Genomic DNA, 12,912 nt, shown 5'->3' with positions numbered 1-12,912 from the left:
AAAGGCCGTTAATAAATGTATGGGACAGGTATAAAAATTTGTTGGAATTTAAACTCCCCCACTGGATTTCACCCTTAGAAGTGATGAGCGTAAAAAAGATTAATATGAGGGGGAGGTGGATAACATATGGAGAATTGACAGTTAAAGAAGGGGGGAAATGGAAAATGAAGAAGTAAAAGAATTTGTCTATGATTGGTTGCATTACTATCAGGTTTGTGAAATGTTTAAAAAAGACTGTAAAATGTATGGATATGGAGAAAAAGAATCAAAATTTCAACTAGAGATATTGAATAATGAGTATAAAAATTTGTCTAAAATGTATAAAATGTTGCTGGAGTGGTATACAAAAGATGAAGAGGTTAAATCGGTAATGATACATTGGGCCAGAGATTTTGGTTATAATATACAATATGATGAATGGTCAAAATTATGGAATGAAAGACTAAAATTTACGGCATGTACTGCGTTAAAGGAAAATGTGATGAAAATGGTATATAGATGGTATATAACGCCAGTAAAACTAGCTAAAATGTACAAAACATGTAATAAGTGTTGAAAATGTAAAGAAAAAGAAGGGACATTCTACCATATGTGGTGGGAGTGTAAAAAGGTGAGAGGCTTCTGGGAAATGATATATAATGAATTGAAAAAGATGTTGAAATATACGTTTATTAAGAAACCGGAGGCCTTCTTATTGGGATTGGTAGGAAATGAGATAAGTAAGAAAGATTGTAAACTTTTTCAATACGCAGTTACAGCAGCGAGAATACTTCTGGCCCAAAAATGGAAACAGGAAGAATTACCGACGGTGGAAGAATGGAGACTGAAATTGACTGAGTATGCAGAATTGGACAAACTAACAGGGAAGATTCGGTATCAACGAGACCAAAAGTTCATCGAGGACTGGGGAAGATTTACAGATTATCTGAAAGGCATATGTGATGAACAGATAACGTTTGTTGGTTTTCAAGAGACTCTGTGAAAAACAGAGGAATATTGTTAAAAAGAAAATAAGAGGAGGGAAGGAGATATCTAAAGGCAATACTAAGTTAAGAAATGCGTTAATAATATTGATGCAAACGAAAGATCGGCAGAGGAGCTGAGGGAAGTCAAAAAAAGTGATGAATGTGTGATAAAATGTGAATTGATTGTATTAAATGGTTTTTATATTTTTTTGTGGAAAATGAATAAAAATATTATTTTTTAAAAAATCATCGGGCACCCTATTATTATCATTGTTGTTAATAACAACAGCAACAGCAGCAGCAGCAGCAGCAACAACAATTGTATACTGCCCTATACCTGCAGGTCTCAGGGTGGTACAGGATAAAATCGCGATATAAAAACACAGAATAAATAATAATCAAAATAAAAACAAGAATAACCCAATAATCCCCCCCTAAATTTTAATAGCAGTAAAACACAGAAATTACTGTATTTTTCCTTCTACAAGACACCCCCATGTTTTGGGGGCAACAGCCAATCGCCAGTCCACCCTTGGCACTATCCGTGTATAAGACGCCCACTGATTTTTGACATTATTTTTTTGGAAAAAAACCAAGTCTTATACACAGAAAAATACGGTATGTTACTTTTCAATCAGTTCTAATATCCAAGGATGCTGCATGCTGATTTACATGGAAACCCAAACAGCCAGTTCTAAATGAACATGCTGCTGCGTCTGCCTACAATTCTGGACTAACATACCTGCAATGCTGGAATAATGCTGTGTTTTGTGATCTGCTGGCAGAATAGCCAGCATGCCTCAACTTAAGCGTTTTCGTCAGCTCTGCATGCCTTAGAAGGAGGCCACTAGATACACTGAAGAATCTGCAGCTTCTTAGCCTCGGAAGTCCCCTTATGTAAAAAGAGAAAACAATTTTCTACTGATCTACAGGGACTCAAAACATAGCACTTTTGTACTTAGTGCGAGTATTCAGATCATCCTAAAACTGACTCATGGGTAGCCCATCAAAACCATTCTTAGAGAAGTTCAAGGAAAAGTCTGTTAACATTTTCCTAACAATTTGATGTTCTGAAGTTGCTTGTGGGAGACTGCCAATGTCTCATATTATCAGCAGCTCCAGATTCCTCATGTGTAAATTATTTTCCCATAATGCACTATGGTCATTAACACTGCTGTCGAACTCTTAAATATAAAATGTTAGAGCTGAATGAGAAATAGGAATTTAATTAATTTGAGAGCTACGTAGCTTGCTACTTCTCTGTGTGTACTGATACTTTGGTGTGCAAACTGAAAAGAAAAACAAGTCCACTGCAGCTGGGGAAAACCTTTAGAAAATTGTCCTACTACAAGAAGCCAAGCTTAATTATGATGAATGGAAAACTTCAGTGTGACTAAATTCTACTAAGATGCAAGTCCACATTTTCTTTTCTGGATGCTTGAAAATGCTGGAGTAAAACCAGTTTGCATTTACTATAATAAATAAATGTAATAGCCACATTAAAGTTCTAAATGAATGCAACATTAAAACTGAAGTCCTAGCAGTTAAGATAATAGCTGGCTGTTATGCCAAGCTTCACAGATTTCTTCCCGCTGCCGAAGCAGCTCTCATTTATAAGTGTCAGAGTGCTTTCCTCTTACAAGTAAGCATCTGATTTGTAAGCAGCTTCTTAGTGGCAAATTTATGACCAATATCCTGGTGGCCACAGGCGACCAGCAATTCTACACAGGCAACTGTGTAGTCAGGCAGAGGGAAGACAGATCACTCCCTCCCTCCCTCCTCCAGCAGCCTACCTGGTTTTGACCACAACAGGCATGGAAACAGAGCAGGCACAAGTATCTGGCCACAACTTCACCAGGCTGTATCGCTAAAGGCAATTTTGCTAACTAGCCTATTAAGAGGCTAGCAAGCCTGTATTTCCAAGCTGGTCCTAGAGAACGTAGTAAAAATATTTGCAGGCTTATCACTTTTGTGGTTTCACAAGTCTGCCATAAACAGTATTTGAATATAAAAATGATGTTGTTCATGATAAAATGGAAGCATGGATCACAACCTCTAGCCCTGAAGACTGAATGGCAAAAGATCACACAGGAGTGACAAATGTGAGTATCAGATGCATTTGGGCCTTCTTTACGTGATACTCAGTTTTGTTTTCCAGGTAGGGAGAAGGGACCTTCTGGGCAAATGGCACAATGACTCATTAAACCCTTTTAAGCACCAGGCGGTTTTGTTATTTATGTCATTTCTTTAATCACATTTTCCACATGGCTAGCCTTTTGTTGTCAGCCAGACATTTATCAGGCCCATGAGCCAGAGCAGCCTCTTCCACCCGATCTCCCACCCGGCTTTATCAGTCCAGAAACTGGTACTGACATCATGACAGAATAGAATAGAATAGACAACATCGATTTAACAACTCTTGGTTGCTATCTTGATCTCGGGCTCTAAACAAGAGCTGAAGCAACTGGGTAAGTTCCCACAGGAGTGCAGATGAGTGAATACAGTATTAACAGCTCTGCAAAGTGCTTTGCACCTTTCCAAATGGAAAATGTATTTAATGCTGAATACACATTAATTGAAATGCCATTCAGGCAGGGCCACCCCCATCACTCCCAATAATCTACTCTTGTTCAAATAAGTGCTCATGGGTGTAATTTGCACAACTCCAGACCCTTAAGTATTTAATCATTTTTTTCTATTTCTACTTCTTAGACCATAAATACAGTGATTTTTCTGTTTGCTTTTCTCCTATAATATTCTCCCCTTCTCCCAAACAATGAACTAAAGTAGAGTTTAGAGATTTACATACTGTCAAACATACTGTAATATATCTATATACTGACAATCTGATTAAGTGTCTGCTGCATTAATGGGAGGAATTCCATAAAAAGCCTGAAGCTGTCAATGCATTTTTTCCATAAAACAACCATTTGCAGCTTCAATTCCATTCACATGTATAGGATGGGATGTGTGTGCAACACACACAAACACACACCAGCAGTTAGGGCTTTGGAGAACAGCAAATAGAAAAATTTAACAGTAAGTTATTTGCTAGCTTTCTATTTAACTCTTTTCACAGAATTGTAGAGCTGGAAGGGACCCAGAGGGTCATCTAGGTCTACCACCTGCAATGCAGGAATCACAGCTAAGAAAAGAATGTCATTTTGAACTCTTCCATGAACTAGTATCCTTGTTATCATGGTAGCAAGCAAAGCTCCTCACTTAGAGCATCCTTGAATGACTTCAAAGGATGTTTCATTTTCAGGCTAGTGGCTCAGGGTTCATTCACGTGACCAGCTGTGTGCAGTTACTGCTGGAAAAACTTGTGAATGGCAGGGCGCTCCTGTTTGTGGGCACCCACCACATGCGCCATTTGGTTATCAGCTTGTGTAGAAGTAAGTGGGTGTCATTCAAAAAGGACCCCTACCCATTTTGATGCTGAACACAAATGCCTCTCAAGTGACATTTCAAGCCAACTTAAAATGAAACAGATTTCTGCAGTTAATCTCTTGCAGTGACTTGACCGGTAACCCATACAAAAATCTCATAGGTATGGCAGACAGTTTTAATGTTATTGAGCTGGAAACAATGTAAGAGGCAAAACGTACATATAATCAATCAAGCTAACCCACCTATCTTAAGAAGCAGCACCAGCCAACCCATTTGACACAACCTAATCAGCAAAATATACAAAATCCAGAAAGCCAATATACGTAGATATTTTTGGTATAACAAGCTAAGAAAGTTGTTTATATGTTCACAGCTCATGAAAGATCTTGGTCATCCCTGTAGGTCAGGTCCTTGAAAATGTCATCTCAAAGTGCTACATCAACCAACATGGTAAAAAGGATGTTAGGGGGAAAGATGGACAATCAGCACTGATTGCATGTAAGGTTATGCGGAATAAACAACCAAAGATATAAATCCAGTTCAGACAATCCTCTCTCAACTTAATAAGCCAGTATATGAATAAGCCTTTTGCCTGTTCATGAATGCAGTCTCTAAATAACCCTAATTAATCAGGCCGTCTCAAAGTAGCCATAGTTTCCTGTTTTATCAAAAGCTGGTAACCATGGTTTCCTGGTCCAGATAAAATGGGAAACTATGGTTAATTTGAGACTTCCTCGCTTGATCGTTCATGTTACGAAGGAATGAAGGGGCTATGTATATGTGCAAAAGGCTAATTCATATTTGCCTTAATATAAGATCACCACCCTGTGATCTTATATTAAGGGACTATGTATATGTGCAAAAGGCTAATTCATATTTGCCTTAATATAAGATCACCACCCTGTGATCTTCAGATGAAGGGTGGTATAAATATTTAAATAATAATAACATAACAAAGCCAAGTGTTTGACAGCAGCCATGTGTTTCTGTATTGCATAGTACAGAATAATCCAGAGAACGAAATAGCTTCTACATTACATCCATAAGCGGCAAATCATCATTTGTGGCTTCCCATCATACGTCTCTTAAAGCTATCCAGATAAATTACTCTTAACCATTGTATCTTGAGATCCATCTGATGTGAAAATCCAAAGCAGCAAAACCAAACAAAAACAGACTAACATTTTCTCCTAGTAAAATGATTTATCAGCACTCATCTTAACCAATCAGATCACACAAGGAAAGGTCACAGTGTAAGGGCAATACTGAGTAAGTGGCTCTTTGGATCCCAGCCACTGTCAACACTAATAACTAAATACAGAACTAGCCAGATGTCCCAACATACTGACCTAGAACAGTTCTTAAAAGGAAAGCCCAGAGAATGAAGAATACATTTTGTGCTTTTCCAGTACCCAATGTAGTCAACTGCATTGCTTTCTGGTCTGGTCCATTAACCCAGAAATCAGTCAAAACTGATGGGAAACATAAGCAGGTAAAACGATTGTCAGGGAACTGCCATCTGAGACGCAGGAGGTGAAAGGGCTCACGGAGGGTGAGAGAGACCATTCAGCTGAGGAGGGGACCAGCAGGGGGAGAAGTGGAGTTCCAAGGGAAAGTGAGTCGGAGGGAGGGCTCAGAGACACTTCAAGCGAAAACAGTGGGGAGGTTTCAGGACCTCCTGTAGGGACACCCACTCCTCGCCGGAAACTGTCACGCCGAGAGTCCAGAAGACGCGTTTCCGTTAAGGAGCTTTTATGCTGGAAGAAGTTCCGTAAACGCCCACTGTCCGATTCAACGAGCGACTGATGGAGCCATGCTTAAGGCGCTCCGTCACAGACAGAGGTTTGTGGACTTAGCCAAACTCTGAGGGACTAGGATTTTACGCACAAGCAGCTCACCATCCCATCACAACGATCATTCATTATTTGGAACTTTTCTTGCTATTGCACAGCAATAAATGTCTTTTTCTCTTAAGACCTGTGTATGGCATCTTCTTCAAAACAAGGTCTATAATGGTCACAGCCGCTTTGTTGGCCTGGCTCGACCTCTGTACCATAAAGAATAACAAAAACTAGGAGTCTGTAGTTTGCCAAAGCATAAAATATTTTCCCTGCAAAAGCTGCAGCAGCTGCAGCAGAAAAAGCAAGTCTGGAACACTAAGGTCAGAAAAGGACGACATCTTTAGAAGTACAGCCAGTGAGATGCCCGTGTTCTACCTCCATGTGCTGGATCTTGTTCATTCTATAATGTGTTTCATTAATCAAAAAGATTGAGAAAATGGCTCATTAAATAGTCCTTAAAGGGCCTGTCAAAAGAAATGGAAGGTATAGTTCAGCTTGCCCATTTCACTACAGTATGTGTCCAATTTTGGGTCTAAAATTTTCAGTCCAGCACAACTGTTTAGTGAAAGGGCATTTATTTATCTGCTGTTTTACATCTGAAGGAGCTTGGCTCAGAAGACTCTTGCCTGCCCTTACCAATGGTGGGTAGGTGGGGAAACTAACTGAAGAATAGAAGCCAGTGAATTGCAATAAATGTACAAAATCTTGCAGTTCAAGCATCCTTTAGGCATGCAACAAGTGAAGGAGCTGCATGTGGCTGAGGGCTAGAGCCAGCTTTTCTTACTGATTTCAATTGAAACAAATTAGATTTGGTTTCAAATGATTCTGGTTCAGGAGTGGAAAGGAAGATGCATCACTCTGAAGTGTTAAATGGCATTACACTTGAAAGAAAAATCTGGCTGACCTATCCATTTGGTACACAGAAGAGAAATGGTCATGCTGCTACTAATCAAACAGATTAATTATGCTGCTTCAGTAGGCAAAGAAGCTCCACAACATGCTGAGCTTTAAAAATAACACCCACACACATGGGGTACATCTTTCCTTAAACACAATCCTAATTTTTAGTTAATGTTTATTGCTGTAAAGGTAAAAATGTGTAATATGTGAATCCTATGGCTTACAACTACCACCTGTTTGCAAATACTGCTTTCTTGGGTAAGGTGGTGGCAAAGGAGTTACAGGAGTTCCTGGAGAATATGAATTACTTGGATCCATTTCACTTTGGGTTCAGGCACAGTTTGGGAACTGAATCAGCCTTGGTCGCCCTGATGGATGACCTGTATCAAGCGCAGGATGCAAGGAGTGCACCTCTGTTACTGCTTCTTCCATCTCTCAGCAGCTTTTGATACATTTGCCATGGGATCCTATTGGACTGGTTCCATGGGATGCGTATTGGAATCACTTCTTTCACAATGGCTTCACTCCTACCTGAAAGGTTATGCCCAGAGAGTAGCATTGGAAACTGTGTTTTGGCTCCCTGGTCCTTGTACTCGGGTGTACTGCAAGGTACAATCTTGTCCCCAATGTTGTTTGATATCTATATGAAGCCACTGGGTATGGTCATTCAGAGCTTTGGGGCAAAATGTCGTCACTATGCTGATGACGCACAGCTCTACTTCCCTGTAACATCTGAGTCAAAAGAGACTGTGCATTATCTGGACTGTTATCTGGCTGCAGTGATGGAATGGATGGTAAACTGAGCTTCGACTCTGGGAAATAGGAGGCACTGTGGGTGTCCGAGAGATTGCCTGTTCTGGGCAAGATAGCATTCCCTCTGAAAAAACAGGTTTTGAACTTGGGAGTGCTCCTGAATCCATCTTTCTCACTGGAAGCTCACATAGCTTAGTGGCTATGAAATCATTTTACCAGATATGGTTGGTATGCCAACTGCAGCCATTCTTAGACCCGGACAGTCAGGCCACAGTAATTCATGCATTAGTAACCTCAAGAAATCATTACTGAAAGCAACAATTCCATGCTATGTACTCAGAGAACTAACAAAATGCAGCTGAGGAGAAAAAACCCCCCAAGAATAAAACTGTGGTTTGATATCTTACTTTGCAAACTAACTTTGGTTATAGGATGCCACTATTGCTCATGTTTGCCTTCAACCTGCCCACCTTTTGCAGTGTGTGTGTGTGTGTGTGTGTGTGCGTGTATATATATATATAATTTGTTGCAAAAACAGCAGTAAGGTAATGTGAACAAAGCACTCTGAACACTCAAAAGCATGATACAAACATTAAGTCTTAATGCAGCCACTACAATAATCCTAGAAAACCATAGGAAGTAAATTGGTGCAACAGTATGATGGTGTTAACCTAAAGAATATCCTGGAAATCATTTTTTAAAAAAAATCTTTACTGCAGTGAACCTTTTCATTATACTCCCAAATCCCTTTTCAAATCATTGTGAGGATTTCAGCTTGCCCCAAGAGATACTAATCGTTTTGATAAAAAGTCAGCCAGATACACAAGAAATAAGCATGAGCTGAAGTTACACAATGGTTGGTTTTCGATTCTTATGAACCACAGGCTTCAAAATTTAATCAACACACTACCCAAAGCCTTGCTGAGGTGCATTTTTCAGGGAACGCCTTGATCTCATGGACACAGAAATATCAGGTAAAAGATGTGAAGCCTGATTGTGTAGCAAAGCACTACACTGCCATACAGACAACCAGGCAAGGGGGGAAAAAACTTTTTAAAGAGAAGCGGGGGGAGGAGGGAAATGCCAGTGTGAAAAATTGCCACTAGCTCACTCAAGTGAGACAATTGCTGATCCATGTAGAGAGACCAAGTCAGTGGATTTAAAAGATAACTACTGAACCTCCACTTCAATTATAGCTATACATTTATCATTTCTTCTGCCACTTCTATAAATTTATACCACCACCTGCTGGACAGGATATGAAAGCAATCAAAAATAATGTTCCCCTTTTGAGTATGACTGCACAGTTAAATATTTACCTGAGGCAGATGCAAAGCAGCCTGGGATGTGCGGAGACCATATTGTGCTGTAAATGACACCTTCGTGGCCTTTAAAAGTACATAAAGACTGTCCCACTGCAGGATCCCACTAGATATAATGTAAACAAATAAACAGCTGTTTGTGCAGTGTAATAACTGAAGGCAATATACTGAATTTTATTTGCTCACATTAAAAACATAGGCTTGTTTTGCTAAATATGTGCACTACAGCATACATTATTGTCCTATTATAAGATGTTCATAAACAGGGCAGCATTTTCTACTTTTGAGTAGTACTGAGTACTGAGCAGAGGAAAATTACTACACAAATTAACTTTGTTTTTTATTATGTTTATTAGGTTTCATTTTAAATTCAGTCATGTCACCCCTTGACTTTTTAAAAACTTAAGGTATAACTATAGGTACACTTACCTGGTAGCAACTGTCATTGGAATCACTATGATTTATGTTTGCATAAACATGCACAGGATTAACTTCGTTATTTTTAAATAGCCCCAGATAGTTTTAAAAACAGAGCCAATTCAAAGACAGAAAAATGCTTTCTTTTGGCATTGCAAAAAAATGAAAGAAAAAATAACTAGTTGTTGTCATGTTTGTCCCTGAAAATAATACAAAATAAAAAGGTGTCATCTTCCACTAGAACAACTTCTCTGTGTAGGAGTGTGAATCTAAGATCTGTTAGAAATGTGCACCTATGAAGCAGCTTTGCTTTATATATCTGAAAATTAGCTATTTTCCATCCTGCTGCATGAATAATTCTATACAACCTGAGTGCTTGAATACTCCTACATTGTGCATAGAGAAATCTCGTTACCACCTTATCTTGTTTGTGTTGCAAAAAATCTCTCTCCAGCACTTATGACAGCAAACTTTAAACTTCTGGTTTTGTTATTCGTGAAACTTTTTTAATTGGTGCATATGACAACATGCTAGCAGAACCTATTCAAGAAGAAATAGAACAGTGATAGACTTTTTGGAGGTAGGCAATTTCAGATGGATTAAAAAATGGCGCCTTCACCTACAGCTGAAGGGGAACAATGTTCAGAATTCTACTATCTCATTCAACTGCATGCTCAGACCAGACCTAATATCCTTTCTATATTAGTGGCAGTACTATTTTTCTGTTTTCATCTTATTCACCTCTTATTGCAGGACATGTAGGTCCAAAAGCAATACTTCAGCACCTGTAGTTTTGCTCATTTCCCCGGAATTCTGCTTCACATAATATTATGTTCAAATTTATTTTCATCATCAACCCAGTGGGTCGGTGGCAATTTTTTCTTAATCTCTCACACAGGTTTGAACAGTTGGTCTTCTGCTATGTGGAGAACCACATCCTGTGACGACTCCAGATGCTGAATTCATTCACTGCCTATGGCATTTGCAAGAAATAAAGCAGGAATGGCCCTCCAATTGCTATTGGACTGCAACCCCAACCAGGATGGTTAATGGTCAAGGATTATGAGAGTTAGAATTCCGAGATTCCCCATTCTTGACCTAAACCATCTTTATTTTTATTAAGCCAGTATAATTTCAGCAGAGAGAGCAAGGTAGCATCTGTTCAAACAAAGAGTCAATAGAATGGCACAGGATAAGAGAGGATTCTCTTCCTGCATGTTGAATTAATACAAAATTTAAATAGCCAGAAGTACAAACATACCAATTTTGCTGTTTGATCCCACGACCCAGATACTACTAGTTGTTCTCCTCTGGCCTGGCTCCAATCAACACTGTAAACCTGCAAATATTGGATTAATTTCAGTTCACAAGTTCACAAAGCATCCAAGTTAGACAAACTATAGTTAGAATGGTTTTTTTCTGTCCTGCCACCAGTGAGAATATTTGTTATGAAATCAATTAAAGCATAAACCTTCTGAAATGTTTACATATCTAGCAAAACAAAGTTCCACAATGAAAGCTTTCTCTCGTTAACACCAGGAATTAAACTGTTTGCTATACAGTGATACCTCAGGTTAAGAACTTAATTCGTTCTGGAGGTCTGTTCTTAACCTGAAACTGTTCTTAACCTGACGTACCACTTTAGCTAATGGGGCCTCCTGCTGCTGCTGTGCCGCCGGAGCACGATTTCTGTTCTCATCCTGAAGCAAAGTTCTTAACCCGAGGTACTATTTCCGGGTTAGCGGAGTCTGTAACCTGAAGCGTCTGTAACCTGAAGCGTCTGTAACCCGAGGTACCACTGTATAAGGTTTAATGATACATGAAGTCTCAGTAACACATTTATAAAGATGCAAGCTTATTTAGCTACATGATATGACATATGAAATGAGAAATAAATGAGTAGGTAGATGCATTGTATTATTTGTGGAAATGTAGTACTGCAGTCTTTACTTTAGAACCGAGGCTTCCTTCCTAAAACAGAAAGCTGAAAGCTTTCCGTTACTTATTATTTATTTCCTAAAATTCATACACCACTTGATTGTTAAAAAGTAACCTCAAAGCAATTTACAATGTGCTCTCCAAGATGGTCCCTATGGTCCAAATGATTAGAGCCATTTCTGTTGCTCACTATGACTATCTCCTAAACCTCTGCCCAGATATTTTTCACCCCTGTTCTGGTAGCTCAGTTGGCAGAGCATGAGACTCTTAATCTCAGGGTTGTGGATTTGAGCCCTATGTTGGGCATAAGATTCCTACATTGTAGGGGGTTACACTAGATGACTCTTGTGATCCCTTCCAGCTCTACAGTTCTATGATTCTATCAGGCTATCCTCAGGCTGACACGTTTTCCCCTCATCTTTCCTCCACTCCCTTTATTGTGTACAGAAGGCAATGTCCAAACCAGGAAACCCCCTAGGTTTTTGAACACTGTATCTCTTTCACAGTTCAAATTACCAGTGGATCCCCAATACAGAGATTCACAATGGACGAATACCACATCCAGACAGTTCTGATTCCAACATGTCAGAACTGCCAGCCTTGTTTGTCCACTCTGCTAAAAAAATCTGAAAGTATATCTCAGCAACTGTACTTCACAAAGTATAATCTGAGGCAACTCATGAATGATTGCAAGAACATTTTCCTCTCATGACAAACAATAGCTATTTTGTGAGTTAACTAGGCTGCAAAAAACAAAAATATTTGGCAGCACAACCACTATATTGAGGTTTCTGTGATAAGCCTCTTGGGGCATTAATTCACAAAGTCCTCGGTGCTTGTGCAACACCATTCCCATAATTGTTGAATGCTAATCCTGATGCAGTATGCAAAAATAGACCTGCTGGGCCTGTGGCACCTGCTTTGCACAAATGGAACCCACCAACATGCAAAAAGACTTTAAACAAGAAACATTTTACTTTTATCTGTACCAGCTGATTTTCTTTTGATAAGCCTTGTAAGCAAACTAAGAGATGCTATTAGCATGAAACTTTTTACTACCTAATAAATAAAAATATTGCTTAGAGACAATTATTACCCTTCAACCAGGCAAGTGACTACTTTTAAGTTTGGCTTTGATAGTAATGTGTGTGTGTGTGTGTGTGTGTGGTTATACAAGATCAGACACAAGGGCAAGGTAAAAGAAACTTCTAACAAAATGTGATGCTTACAGCATTATTCTCTGAAACAAGTGGTTGTATCACTCAGAGAACCTTTAAGTGCCAAGTCTGTCAATGGTAGAATGAAAAGCAACAGTCTCTCTGATATAAAGATCTATATAATATTTATATTATTTATTCTCTTGATGTTGGGAGGATTAGGATTTAT

The 12,912-nt window shown here is 39.1% G+C and overlaps 1 protein-coding gene across 1 annotated transcript in view; it reads right to left on the bottom strand.

Moving 5' to 3' along the window:
* PEX7 (peroxisomal biogenesis factor 7) overlaps window positions 1-12,912 on the bottom strand; it is a 54,087-nt gene that overhangs the window by 35,142 nt on the left and 6,033 nt on the right. The window contains exons 4-5 of the mRNA XM_053382023.1: window positions 10,850-10,927; window positions 9,169-9,277 (exon numbers count right to left, since the gene is read on the bottom strand). Of these exons, the coding sequence (XP_053237998.1) occupies window positions 9,169-9,277; window positions 10,850-10,927 (187 nt within the window). The remainder of the gene's footprint in view (window positions 1-9,168; window positions 9,278-10,849; window positions 10,928-12,912) is intronic.

The sequence above is a fragment of the Podarcis raffonei genome, chromosome 3, assembly GCF_027172205.1.
Source record: "Podarcis raffonei isolate rPodRaf1 chromosome 3, rPodRaf1.pri, whole genome shotgun sequence".
Taxonomy (NCBI): Eukaryota; Metazoa; Chordata; class Lepidosauria; order Squamata; family Lacertidae; genus Podarcis; species Podarcis raffonei.
The sequence above is the reverse complement of the archived record's forward strand: the minus strand, read 5'-3'. Positions and strand labels throughout refer to the sequence as shown.